General features: G+C 41.6%; 1 protein-coding gene across 3 annotated transcripts in view; it reads right to left on the bottom strand.

The window, feature by feature from the left end:
* The window catches only part of LOC100711473 (actin-binding LIM protein 3), a 57,454-nt gene that overhangs the window by 14,915 nt on the left and 28,513 nt on the right, over positions 1-14,026 (bottom strand). For all 3 annotated transcript variants that reach the window (XM_019364118.2, XM_019364117.2, XM_019364119.2), the window contains 6 exons: positions 11,348-11,406; positions 9,311-9,391; positions 8,577-8,738; positions 8,427-8,456; positions 7,506-7,617; positions 7,167-7,268 (listed from right to left, as the gene is read on the bottom strand). In XM_019364118.2, the coding sequence (XP_019219663.1) occupies positions 7,167-7,268; positions 7,506-7,617; positions 8,427-8,456; positions 8,577-8,738; positions 9,311-9,391; positions 11,348-11,406 (546 nt within the window). The remainder of the gene's footprint in view (positions 1-7,166; positions 7,269-7,505; positions 7,618-8,426; positions 8,457-8,576; positions 8,739-9,310; positions 9,392-11,347; positions 11,407-14,026) is intronic.

Below are 14,026 nucleotides of genomic sequence, written 5' to 3'. Positions count from 1 at the left end.
AGAAAAGCAACCACTGGACTCTGCCCACCTTCACACAGAAGTAACAACAGAAATGCACATCTGAGCCAGTGATGTCCTCGCAAGAAAAAGTTGACCAGTCCTATTTGTATTTCCTTTAAAAGTGTACTTGAAGGTTCAACAACAGTCAAGTGGCAACAGAACAATTCACAACCAAATATCTCATCCTATAGTCAAACTGTTGCTAGACGGTTTGAGCAATGATTTTTCTCCTCTGAACCCTGTCAGTTTCTTTTCAGAATATAATTTTTTCAAAAACACCAGTTTTTCATCCCTTTCTGCTCCAGTGCATCCTAGATGGAAGTGCCAGCTGCCATTTACATCTCCACCCTTCTTCAACCAGTTAACTATTGAAAAGGGTGTACTCACATATTTTACTGGTGTTTTATGTGATCTTGTGCAGAATTGTTATGACTAGTAATAAACACAGCTGCATCATCAGCATAAGCAGGCACATTAGTTCATGTATGTGAAACTGCAGCAAAGGTTAAACCTGTGAGACCCCATCTAAGCTGATTTAAAAGGCAACAGCATATGGCTGACCACATAGGGGTCAACCCTGCCTAATGCCTCTTTGTACAATGACGTAGCTGCTAAGTCCTCTTATTTTCAACAATATAGCAGTATTTGAATACAACAGCTTATCCCATGAAATAACATGAAGGCTTCAAGCATCTGCAACAAAGATGATCTGCCTTTTCTTCCTCTAGACACAAAGGCCTAAATTGTCCAATAGTGCGAGTTATTGATTGTGTTAAGTCTGAATATAATGAATAATGGCTTCCAGACCACCCTTAAATGTATTTAAAAGACATTCACCTATTTTTATAGTTTGTACGTGAAGTGAAGCTGGTCTCTGATTTTTTAGCAAACCCTAACATCTCTCTCTTTTTTTTTGGTTGCCTGTAGAGCTCTGCAGGGAGTCACAACTGAGCTGCTGAATGGTAGTAAAAAAAGTCTTCTCAATGGAAAGTTCAACTTCAGCGTAGGTAATCCCTCCATCTACATGACTGGCATCCATTCAATTCAATTCAATTTTATTTATATGGTACCAAATCACAAGAAGAGTTGCCTCAAGGCACGTTGTATTGTAAGGTAAAGAGTCTACAATAATACAGAAATTGTCAGGGTTCCTGGGTCATTGACCCAGTGATTTCAGTTTGTTCATGTTCAGTTTATTTTGCCACATCAATGTTGTTCTCACTTCCTGTTTCTCCCGTATCAGCTCGTCTCTCATGTCGTTAGCCAGATTATGTTCAGCTGTGTACTCACCGGTCTCTCATTATCATCCGCATCAGTCTGTGTATTTAAGTCCTCAATTTCCTCCAGTTCTTTGTCGTGTCATTGATGTTCGTGTGATGTTGTCCTTCCCGTGTGTTCTCTCAGTTCAGTCAGCCATTCAGTTATCCAGCCAGTCAGTGTCCGTTCACCCTCTGTTCATCCACTCCTTATAATAAACCTTCACCAGTCTTCACCTACCTGCGAGTCCTGCGCTTGGGTTCCTTCTTCCTCGCCTCCACACAAAACCTGACAGAATGACACGACCCGTGCCACGAAGACACGATTGGAACCCAGCGGACTCGGCCCTCTATGAGGCAGCGCTTTCCCGTTGGGCAGAGGAGCTCAGGGGAAAACAGCGGCTCTTCGCGGAGAGAGAGCACGTCTTCGAGGGGACTCGCCTGGCTCTGGGCGGGCCTCGGAGACGCCGCGTTCCCCCACCTGCTGCCTCACCTGCACCGGAGCATTTGCTGCGGAGAGTGGGCGTTTCACGCCGCGCTTCGGCCGCTCCCTCTCTCGCCGCTCCGCTCCTCGCTCACACACCCGCCGCCTCATTCGCCGGACCTCCAACTTCGCCACGGCACAGCAGCTACGCCTCCCCCTCGGCTCAACGGAGGCTACCGCGCCAGAGGCTCAGCTGTTTACCCCGGCCGCTTCCTCTTCCCGGAGAAAGCGGCGCATACGCCGCCATAATATGGACCATTTTGAGCGACTCCCGGTGGTGAGTTCCAGTGACTGTTTTTCACTCTTCGTCTGATTCCTCACTTAAAACAAATAACAGACTTGTCTCCGATTCATGGGGAGTCTCCCTCCTAGATGATGATGTGGACTGGGAAGATTTTTTTCTGCTCTGCTCCCCCAAATACTGTTCAGTTAAAGACTGTAAATAGTGATGGCAGAAAGACCAGAACAATCCCTGATAAACCTGCCAGTATCACACCCCCACTCACTATTTCCACACCCATCACTGAGCCAATTCCTGCCTGCACGGCGGCCCAGATTCGGCCTTCCTCTTCAACCGTTTCACCTTCTCAGGTGAAGACAGCTAAGGCTCCGCTTGTCCCTACAACACCTCCTCAGATGGCTAGGGCCCAGCCAGCAACAACTCCTGTGCCAGCTCAAAGGACGAGGGCAGCTGTGACCCAGTCTGCCTCCGCACCCGCTCCTGTTTCTCGGGTGGGGGTGACTGGTGTCCAGCCACCTCCCGTGCCTGTCCCAGCGCCCAGGCTGAGGGCAGCCAGAACCCAGCCTGACCACCCTAGAGGCTTGGAAGAGCTAACCGGTCCACCTGCTACTTCACCTCTTCATCCACCTCCTGATCCAGCCTTTCACGCCCTCGCACTATCCCTGGTTAGGCTAGCTGAGGTGTCCCCTGCTCAGGCACCAGCTTTACTAGTCCAGGCTGTAGCTTTATCTCCTTCACTAGCTCAGTCTGTAGCTCAGCCATTAGCCACACCTACCTCAGCTCACTCCTTAGCCTCGCCAACCTCTGTTAATCCCTTAGCATCCCCAGTCCAGTCAGTTCAGCCGCCTCCTGTCCTCCAGCCGCCTCCTGTTCCCAGACTTGCAGCCACAGCATCCAGAGCCAGCTGTGAGCTCTCCCGCTCCTCAGCCAGGGGTTTCCGCGCCCGCTGGCCCGGCCGCTCCTGCTCCGTCACCGCCGGCTCCCATGCCGTTGCCTGGTCCAGCCCTCGGCTTCTGCGTCCGCCACACCGTCGCCCAAGCCACGTTCTGGACGTCAACGCCGGCTCAGTGGCCGCCGTCTTCCTCGCGGCCGCCCACCGGACCGGCTCAGTGGCCGCCGCAGTCTTCCTCGCAGCCGGCCTTTTAAGGGGGGGGTACTGTCAGGGTTCCTGGGTCACTGACCCAGTGATTTCAGTTTGTTCATGTTCAGTTTATTTTGCCACATCAATGTTCTCACTTCCTGTTTCTCCCGTATCAGCTTGTCTCTCATGTCGTTAGCCAGATTATGTTCAGCTGTGTACTCACCGGTCTCGCATTATCATCCGCATCAGTCTGTGTATTTAAGTCCTCAATTTCCTCCAGTTCTTTGTCGTGTCATTGATGTTCGTGTGATGTTGTCCTTCCCGTGTGTTCTCTCTTCAGTCAGCCATTCAGTTATCCAGCCAGTCAGTGTCCGTTCACCCTCTGTTCATCCACTCGTTATAATAAACCTTCACCAGTCTTCACCTACCTGCGAGTCCTGCGTTTGGGTTCCTCCTTCCTCGCCTCCACACAAAACCTGACAGATACCCCAACAATCAAACAAGTGCTTGCTTTGACCAAGCACTTGGTGACAGTTTCTATGGTCTTGCCCACTTAAAATGGGTTGTATGTGGCCCATTAGCAAAGATTCTAATCAAGAACCCCTTTGCCTTTCATGTGAGATTTCTTTCCTTTCTCCCAGCTTTTTGCAATTCTTATTCCTGATGACGATCCTTTCTTTGAGTAACTCTTTCTTTTGAACTGCTAAATACTTTTTTTTTTTTTTTTTTTTTTAAAACCAACTCCCACTATTGAAATAATGATATTAGTGATCTTTTCTTAATCTCCACTGACTTCAGAAAGACTGACATAAGGGGTCTGCTTCTGAATGTTAATTTGCCACAGTGGGTGCTGAGGGTGTCTTCTGTAGCTGTATGGTGATCTGAAAAATCATTACAGTGACATCATGGCCCTAATGTGAAATATTGAGTGCAGAGCTGTGAATGGTACACTTGAATTACAAAGCAAGATTTTTATTCAGGGTAAAATCAAAGTGCAAAATGTTAAAAATCCATCATGTGGCATTAACAGAAATCCAGAATAAAACATGTAAGCAAAGGAAAACAGGAGATCAAAGGAGGTGCACACAGGAAGAAAGGGAACAGGAATATACCATCCGTTCTGAACACTGCTGGTGGGGAACGAGGCACAGGTGAAAACATACAGGAAGTAAAACTAAAACATATGCTTTTATAACACAAACCCAACCTCAAAACTGACTAGAAACTAAGACCTCCAAATCAATGAAGTTTTCTTCTCACAGCAGTGAGGTCATTTTCACCACACTTGACTAAGGTGAAACGAAGGTAGGTCGGATATGTTTGCCTTGACAGAGATGCTAAATATCAGAACTATAGTCATCAGTATTTATTTTTTGAAGAAGTCTAGAATTTGCTCAGATGCAGGGAGGGGAAAAAAAAACTATTTCCACATTATGTCAACCATCATCCACCATTCTTTCATCTTTATTCTCATTTTCACCTCATACAACTGAAGCTGAACCTGCTGCATCACCTGCCACAGCGACACTTCCTCCTCCCATTTTTTTTTTTTCATTTGTTGCACTATTTGTGTTGTTAGCGTCACTTGCTTTTCCCCAGAGAGGGACACCATTTCTGGGGAGAACACCAGTACATCAATGCATAGCTTTACACCAACAATTAATGAGATAATTAATTAAATTACCCTCATGTTTCTTTAAAGATATCATGCAAACTGTATATAAAGGTAAAACTATACCAACCACCTTCCCGTACAAAATCCCAGTATGCAGTGCACAGAGGAGAGCGGAGGACTTAAATATTCTGGCTTTCCTTGTTTAACCTCCCCCACCAAATTAGTTGTATACATTTACAGTCTTAAGCACGACAGAAGCTGACAGAACAGGTGATAAACTGGTACTGCAGAGGTGCTGCCTTGCATCCAGACAACCTGACTAACATGCCGAGGTTGATTAATACAGCTTCCCAGGCTTAATACGGGAAAGAAAAGCAGGCGGCACAAGAATAAAGATGAGGGTGGAGAGCAATTAAAGTTGACCCAATTTAAAAAAAACTAAGAAGAGACAAGAACAGGAAAGTGGCACAACAACATGCCACAGTAAACTATAAATGCCGTTTAGCCTTTAATATAACAATAAATAATGAAAAAAAGAACAGAAAACATTTCCATTCACACAGTGTGCCACAAATGCAACCAAGTTTGAGATTTGACTCCCTTATTTGTATGCACTAAATGTGTTTGCACATGACACTCTGAGACACTTTGAATAAAAGCATCCAGCAGATACATTTCGCACTCTGTTGAAAGCAAGCAGGAAGTGCTGTTTCAGGGCTGGCGAGAGAAAAAAAGCAGGAGGAAACACAAATTGAGAAATGGAGTGGGGGCAGGAAGAGGGAATGATGGAGGGAAATCAAATATGCAGCTCATATTGAGAAGAAGAGGCCTTTTATAGTGAAGGGAGCAAAGACAGAGTGAAACATTCAGAGAGGAGAGAGGCGTTAAGTTGATAAAGTGGAGGGTTGATGGGCTCTTAAAATAAAATTAACCGATATTTGTTGCAAGATGACAGTACTAAAGTACTCGTATGTTACACAAAAGCTGCAAATCAGTAAGACAAAATAGACAAAGAGTGCCTATTGGTCAATGAGAGAGGAGGATTAATACAATTTATGGTTGTTAAAGGCAAAAGAATAAAAGAAAATAAAAAAAGATGAAAATGAATGAATTACAGAAAAACTTTTGTTCCTCTATCTAGATGATGATGGATGGATCGTGCTCATTAGTAATTAATATCTCAAATTACTTTTTTGTGACTCATTTTTTGGGGGTAGATAAATTGGAACCAGCAAGAAGACTGTTCTTCCATCACAATAGTTACTCAATATTCAAATTTACTCTTCAGTTACAGTCATGGTAAAAAGAAAGTAAACCCTGAATTCTAAGGTTTTTACTATCACATTATTAAAAAAAAAAAAGGACATTAACAAAAACAAAAATACTGGCAGCGGCCAGTGCTACCTCTCAGCCTCCTAGTAGATACACCTATACACCTATCTGAAACTCCTACGTCACCTCGTTCTTGAGTTATCACATTCACAAACTTGGGTGAACGACATACCCACCCCCTCACCCGGGGATCCCCTGAAATCTGTCAGCAGAAATAAATAAATGTAAAAAATTACACCCCTTTTGACACCCCTGGTTTAGAGCATTCACATGTATTAACACAATGCCAAGAAAGATAATAGAAGTGCCAGGAAAAAGCTGATTCTTTCTAAAAATTAAAATTATACCATGGCTTAGCTTAGTGATGATTTGGGCTTGTTTTGCAGCCACCTTGAACTCCTGTGTATAGAGTTAAATCTGCCTGACAGCTAAAGCTTGATTGAAATTTGGTCATGCACCAGGACAATAAACAAGCACTAGAGCAAATTACGAGAGGATGGTTGAAAAAGAAAATAATCTAGGTGTTGCACTGGCCAAGACAAAGTCCAGACCTCAACCTGGGACTTTCAAAGAGCTGTCCATGAACAAATGCCCGCAAACTTCAATGAACTGAGGCAACGCTGTCAAGCAGAGTGAGCAGAAATTCCTCTACAATGATGTGAGAGATTAATAAAGTTGAATAGAAAATGTTTACTTCAATTTACTAACGCTGGTTCTACAAGCTACTGAATCGTGGACTCTTTCACACACAGCTTTTACATTTTGGCTTAGCTGTTGTTAGTTAGTTGCTTGTTGTTCATCTGAGGTTGTATTTACCTCATTCTAACACCTGCTCAGGACCACATTATTTTTATCATGTCCTCATATGTAAAACCTTAGAATTGAGACAGTGTACTTTTTTTGCCATGACTATAAAGGATTTTTTTTATTTCAAAAAGTATAACAAAATATCAAATTATTATTTTAATCCAATTAAAACCTGTGTGCATGAATGCAGGAGAACAGCTGATATATAGTAATAACAAACTAGGTCCATCAGTGACCAACCTGGTATGTCCTGTAAATATTTGAACTGCGGATTAGTTTTGGACTGACGTGGTGAAGTTTTGGTTAGTTAACAGGTTAGGGTCAGGGCTACATACACAGTAACGGCCTACCTGGCACATGGAAATGCTTGGGGGCTTGGAAGGTGTTGGTGGGTGTAGCACACCTGGGCTCTGGCTGACTATAATAAGGAGAACTCCTGCCACTTTCACTGCCTGCACTCAGCCCAGCCAATCACAATGAGAGAAACCAAAGCATCAATGACCCACATCCACAAACAGTAAGACAGACAGGGTATTGAAAGATACACTGACAAATAACCCGACGGATTACATGTGCATGTAAATGTGAGTTGCACCCACACAAAGACTTTCTATCCAGCTATTTTTCTCTCTGTGTGTGTGTGTGTTTGTGTGTGTGTGTGTGTGTCTTTGCTTGAGTGGGAGTATTACCAGGGACATAATAATGCAGTGGGGAGCCTCCGTGACGACTGTGTGCAGGTGAGTCGGTATAGGGGGAGCTGGAGGAACGTCTTGTTCTTAACTCCATGCCATCCAAGAGATCCTGAAAGGAAAGGCTGCTTTAGAGGCTGTCTGAGTAATGTGCTTTAATTTACTAAAGGCAGTAAAGTAGACCACAAGGTTACTTCCACAACACAGTTTTAATCATGCTGACAGCAGTTTATTAACCTACATGGTGCATATGCTGCTAGCAGTCCTAGTGCACAAACATGTGTAGATGTAGTCTAAACACAGACAGTGAAGACTATCACCGTGCCGTTACAATGATGGCACAAACTAAAGAAATACTTTGATGGTTACTTTCCTTCATGCCAAGACTGAAACAATAATATTAGCATATAAATAGATGGGTATTAAATATGAAAGTGGTTAGGTTAGCGTAGCATGTAGACTGGAATCAGAGGAAACATGCAGCCTGATGGGAACAAAATCCACCTACCAGCACTTCTACAGTTTACTAATTAAGATGGTATTGCAAAATTATGTCCCAAAATATCAAACTATGTCTTTTTGTATCCTTTTTTTATGTGCTATTATTGGTAATTAATTTTCATCAAAATCTGCTTCCAGAAACCCAACACTTTACAGTACCTCAGATTATCTGCCAATAGCAAGACACCGGTACCTTATATTACCAAGATTTTAATGTGTTTAAAGTACTGAATACACTGAAGTAATCAACCTGTTATCATTTTGATCTACTCAAATGTTGCTGGTGTTTGATATCACTCAATTTTACTGTTTTTAGTTCTAAAATTAAAACCAGTTACATCTATTTTCTTTTGTATTTAATACTTTAGAGTAAGGATTACCTTCTCAACCATTACACAAAGAGGTGGGGGGAGTACTTACATGAGAGTATGGTGATAAGGAGCCCAATGACTGGATATGAGGAGAAATAAAAGATATTTGTTACTGTTCATTATTCTCAATATGGTATGGTCAATTTATTTTTACTGGAAGAAATTCAAATAGTGTGTTTGTGCGTGTGTGTGTGACTACCTGCCTACGGTTGCATCTCTCCAAAGTGTCACCTGAGAGGTGCGTCTGTGCATGGTCGGCCTGATAAGGAATAATGTCGGGTCGCTGAATGTCATATATGGCTTTAACCCTGGGAAGTGCTGCCAGCTGCTTATATTCCAAAACATCCCCATCACCCTTAGCCTGTTAGAGAGAGACAGGTAGACAGGAATACACATTAAATGAAGACCAAACCATAAGTAGGGGACTGGCTGTAAACAGCCAATCTCGATCACCAACAGAAGAGGCACCCATGGAGACACAAATTCTTGCATAGAAAATCACACATATGGTAGCATACAGGAAGGAAAATGAGGCAATGGTAAACATTCAGGTGAGCAGGTTAAACTAAAATCTTTGATGGGCCAGTAAAGATTTAAACATGACATAAAACAATCTAAGATGGAGCTAAAAAGTGTGCACTGTAAGACAATAACTCTGGATAGGAAACTAAAGAGCTTAAGATAAAAGCCTGCTTATTATAAAAGGCATATTAAGGCTTTAGTAGTCTAGCACTTTGCTTTTAGTAGACATACAGTAAGGCAGGGAGAGGCAACAGACAGACAAGAAGTCTGCCGAGAGACTGATAGCACAGACCGCCTGAGCTTTCAGGGTCTCTTTTGTGCTTCTGTCTATGCTGGTTATGTTTGAATGACAGATGTGACAGTGACAGCCGAGGGCGCAACCATGGCGTAGCCATGGTGACGGTTACTCACACAGATGAGCCGGTGAGGAGAGCCAAGGAGAGGAGAGGAGCCTGGAGGAGAAATGGATGCTGTCTCAGAGGTACGTCTCAGCTGGTGGGACAAATGTCAGTGAGAGCAAGAAGGTGAGTAAAGTTAGCTTAAATACAACAGTGAGCGCAGAAAAGTACTTTAATTTAATGCATTACTATACACTCACTTGCCACTTTATTAGGTACACATGTTCAACAACTTGTTAATACAAATATCTAATCAACCAATCACATAGCAGAAGCTTTATGCATTAATGCATGTAGACATTATCAAAATGACCTACTGAAGTTCAAACTGCGCATCAGAATTGAGAAGAAAGGTGATTAAAGTGACTTTGAACGTGGTATGATTGTTGGTGCCATGCATATTTCACAAACCGATGATCTCCTGGGATTTTTCACACACAGCCATCTCTAGAGGTCACAGAGAATGGTCAAAAAAAGTGAACTTGAAGCTGATAGGAAGGCAACAGTAACTCAAATAATCACTCATTACAGCCAAGGTATCCAGAAGAGCATCTCTGAAAGCACATCACCTCAAACCTTGAGTTGGTTACCCAGTACCACCAGTACCTCCAGTACCACAGGAAACTGAGGCTATAATTCACATCGGCTCACCAAAACTGGACAACAGACAATTGGAAAACGGTCGCCTGGTAATGAGCCTTGATTTCTGCTCAAATATTTGAACGGTAGGGTGAGAATTTGGTGTAAACAACATGAAAGCCTGGATCCATCCTGCCTTGTATCAACTCTTAAGGTGGTATAATGGTGGTGGTATGATGGTCTATGGGGGATATTTTCTTGGCACACTCTGGACTCCATCCTTACTACTCAGCATCAAGCCTCAGTGTGCTCATCTTCTAGTAGCTGTAAGTTAACACACCAAGTCACACCAAGCTAAAACCATCCCAAAAAGGGTTTCTGGAACATTACAATGAGTCCAGATGACATGGCAAACAGGAGATTCACAGCATGCAGGTGCAGCTGCAAAATCATGCATCAACCAAGTGATATTAAAGTTCAATATAGACCAAATTTAAAATAAAAAAGTAAAATAAAATACTTTATTCAGCCTCTCACTTAAAAAAGTGTGTTTTGTTAATGCTTCCTTTTTGTTTTTAATATAAAGCAAGTGGATGGAGCTTCTCTGCTCACAGTCAGACCTGTGTAATATTATCGATATCCACTCTGTTTGACTTCATACAAAGTCAAGACTTTAAAAAGGCAGATACCTGACTTTTTCTTCAGGATTAATCTTTCAGGATAGAGAACCACTTTGTCTGAATATTATAGCTACAAACTAACACTTCTGTACCTATTATGTTTTTACTGTGACAGCATTATTAAGCCAAGTCTTAATCATGCAAGTGTTCTTGTAAATGTTCCTCTATGTGCTGGAATAGCTGAATCTCACTTTTTTTCTTCACGTGTTCACTTCTCAGTTGAGCTGAGCAATCATTTGACTATGCAAAAGACAACAAATTTTAATTTCCTACTTTTAACATTCATATTCCCTGTGTGTATGTCTGTGTGTGTGTGTTTGTGTAAAGTTAGAACTTCCTCTTCTGCCATGGTGTGATGATTATTATTTGCATGTTCATGATAACACCAGGCTCCGGCATGAGCTGTCAAAGTGCAGGTCTGCAGCTCTATTTTCGATGAAATGCTCTTTTGAAAAAATACAATAAGACTTTATGAACCTCTTTGGACAATTTCTGTTAAATAAAGCTGCAACAATAGTATGAAAAATCTGGTGACGAACTATATATTACAATGAAATCTTGTATAAATTAACATCAAAATAAAGTCTATTTATCCAAGTTTTTATATATAAAACTACATTCGCTGAGGGCAGATTTTAGCACATTTCTTACAATGCTAAGAGCGACATACCTGCTTTTAAAACAACAGTGAGACATTTCAGACACAGCATGAAAGAGAGAACCACTGAGAGGACAAAAACAGAAACAGAGAGGAAGAGCAGGGGCTTGCAGGTATTTTGAGTAACACTCACCCTCAGTTTCCTCTCCAGCCGAGCTGCTTCTTTACACATGGGGTGCCAAACCTCTGAACCTGCGCATACACACATGCGATTTTATCTCAGTTTACTTTGTTTATTGCGTGTGGGCAGCAGCCATACAGTTTTATGGGATCCTATGAAGAGCAGATCAGCTTTTCTCAAGTGCATCAACATCAATCAAAGGCACACACACGAGACACTGTGTGTGTGTGTGTGTGGAGGCAGTTTGTCTAAACTGATAAGAGAGGATGTGGCTCTTGTGGTCTCCTACACAGATAAATATCAAGAGGGACAAATAAAAATTCTGTCCACCCCTTTGTCCAAACTGAAATATCCCAACAATAATTAAACAGATGTTTTTCTCACAGTAACTCATCTTTTTGATTTCATGACAGTACATGTCATCATCTTCACCTGTTAATGTTTAGCGACATTCTGAAAGTGTGAAAACAATTTAAGACATGTGATCCCCAAATTTTGTTGTGACATGATTAACCACAACCTCTCATTAGTTCGTGTGTGTTTTTGCCATGTCATCTTTCAGTGACTCCCTATTTTATTTTGAAGGCCTGTCCTTCATGTAGCTCTATTTCCTGCCTTTGCTCATTTCCCTCCATCCTTATTGTCTAATTTGGTTTAGCTGAACCTTACTAGCCATTTCCACCTGGTGGGTCTTTCGCCTGTATGACTTCTCAGTCTGTCAATTTATCAAGCTTGTATCCTGTGTCTTCCTTCAGTTTTTATAAAACAACTTAGACTTGGAATTTGCTGCTAACGCTCTGCAGTGTGTTTTGTTAACAACTTTATGGTCAATAAAGTTACTTTTTGCAACCTGCCTCTCTACCTCCTTGTTGTGGTTTTGCCTAAAATGCAACACATATTAGCAAATAAGACACAATAAACAGTATTGCACAGATAACAAGAATAGAAATGAAAAGAATGAACAAGTGAATTATGCTGAACTGCATGTTGTATGTTTCTAATAATGTCCACAAAGTTATTAATATTGAAGTAGAAGCTTTACTTTGCTTAAACTTTGTTTTTTTCTCCTTGTCTTCTATAGCAATGATTTAGCAAGCTGATTTATCATCAGCCATATGGAAGCTTCTATCGCTGTATTTGATTATAAAAAATACATTCAACACTTTTTCTTTAGTTTTGCTATCATGTTTTTATGCTGTGCTTCTGTGAATACTTCTCATTGCTTATATTACATTGTAGACTAAAAAAAAACTGAGTTTCAAAATTGTTCCATTAAGGAAGCCAGCATGATTGTACCATCCTTTTTAAAGTTGTAAAAACAGAAAAAGGAAAGTAAAACAAGTGTTAAAGCGCAAAAATGTTACATCAAATATTGCAGGATGCAACATTATAATTGTGTTGCTGTTTATTGGACATTTTGACTGCATTGGCATAATTGTGCTTTAACAGTTATTGCAAAATAATTTTCTGAATGAAAAAGAAGTGAAGTAATTGAGGAAAAAGAGAGAAGAATGAGCAACAGTAAACAAAGAAGAGCAGGGTGAACTACAGCGCAAGAGAGGAAAGAGGCAATGAATGAGATCTCGTAGCTCTTATAACAATAGACCACTAATGTCAGGATGTTATATCCATGTAGATCTGATATTGACAGTAATATATCCACCCTGAGCACGTGTGCACACACACACACACACACACACACACACACACACACACACACACAAATAAATGCATGTGTACACACACACGCTGACTATGTATCATTTTTCTTGAGCCCTGGGGCAGTGCAGGCCAGCAAAAAGAACTCAGTTAGTTGATCATGACTCTAATATACAACCACTATCAACACCATAAATCTGCAACACACATACACACGCACACACACAAAGCAGGAGGCTATGCACGCCCAATAAGTAGACACACCGCTCTCACACAAACACCCACACAAAATCAATAGTGTAGACAGGAACCATGCGTGGTGATTCAGTGCACCCCCGTTCCACCCACGGTCTTCAACTCTGCTGTCGAACAGATGTGTGGCCTTGGACTTGAAATCCTTTTTCTGCAGGATGAGGAGAATTTAAATTGTGCAGTGAAAAAGAATTCAGTCTCAAACACAGTGCAAAATAAACTCTGAGAAAACTAGCTGCATGCCTATTTATTTTTTCTTTTAACGATACTGCCATTATAAAGTAACCTGGGATATTTGGTATTTTTTTTTCTTACATGCAGATGTGGGATGTAGGAATGAAGGCTCTGCTGTCTTTGTACAGACATGCAAAATAAGAGTAATCAATGGAACAAACTGGCCATCTGATCTTAACTGGTGATATTCAAAAATATGGGGCGAAGGCAACAGGTGTGAAACCCAGGGAAGTATTATTAACATTTATACCATTTGAAATTCTAAGTGTAGTCTATAAAAAGATATTTAAATATTCAAGACAATTTTCCTTATTGCTGAGCCATGCTGCCAATACAAAGTGTGTACACACTGAGCACGTGAAACGCATACTGTATGTCTTTTGAAACTGAGACTACACTGAGTAAAGAGTAAATATATGTGGTTAATCATCAGTTTCTACTTGGAAAGGAACATTTCATTCAAACAAAAACTGATTCTGCCAAACAAAAATGATTCTCTTTGGCATCGCTTATCACTCAGCTGTGGTCAGAAATACAACCCACAGG

The sequence above is a fragment of the Oreochromis niloticus genome, linkage group LG10, assembly GCF_001858045.2.
Source record: "Oreochromis niloticus isolate F11D_XX linkage group LG10, O_niloticus_UMD_NMBU, whole genome shotgun sequence".
Taxonomy (NCBI): domain Eukaryota; kingdom Metazoa; phylum Chordata; class Actinopteri; order Cichliformes; family Cichlidae; genus Oreochromis; species Oreochromis niloticus.
This window is presented reverse-complemented; position numbering and strand designations above follow the sequence as displayed.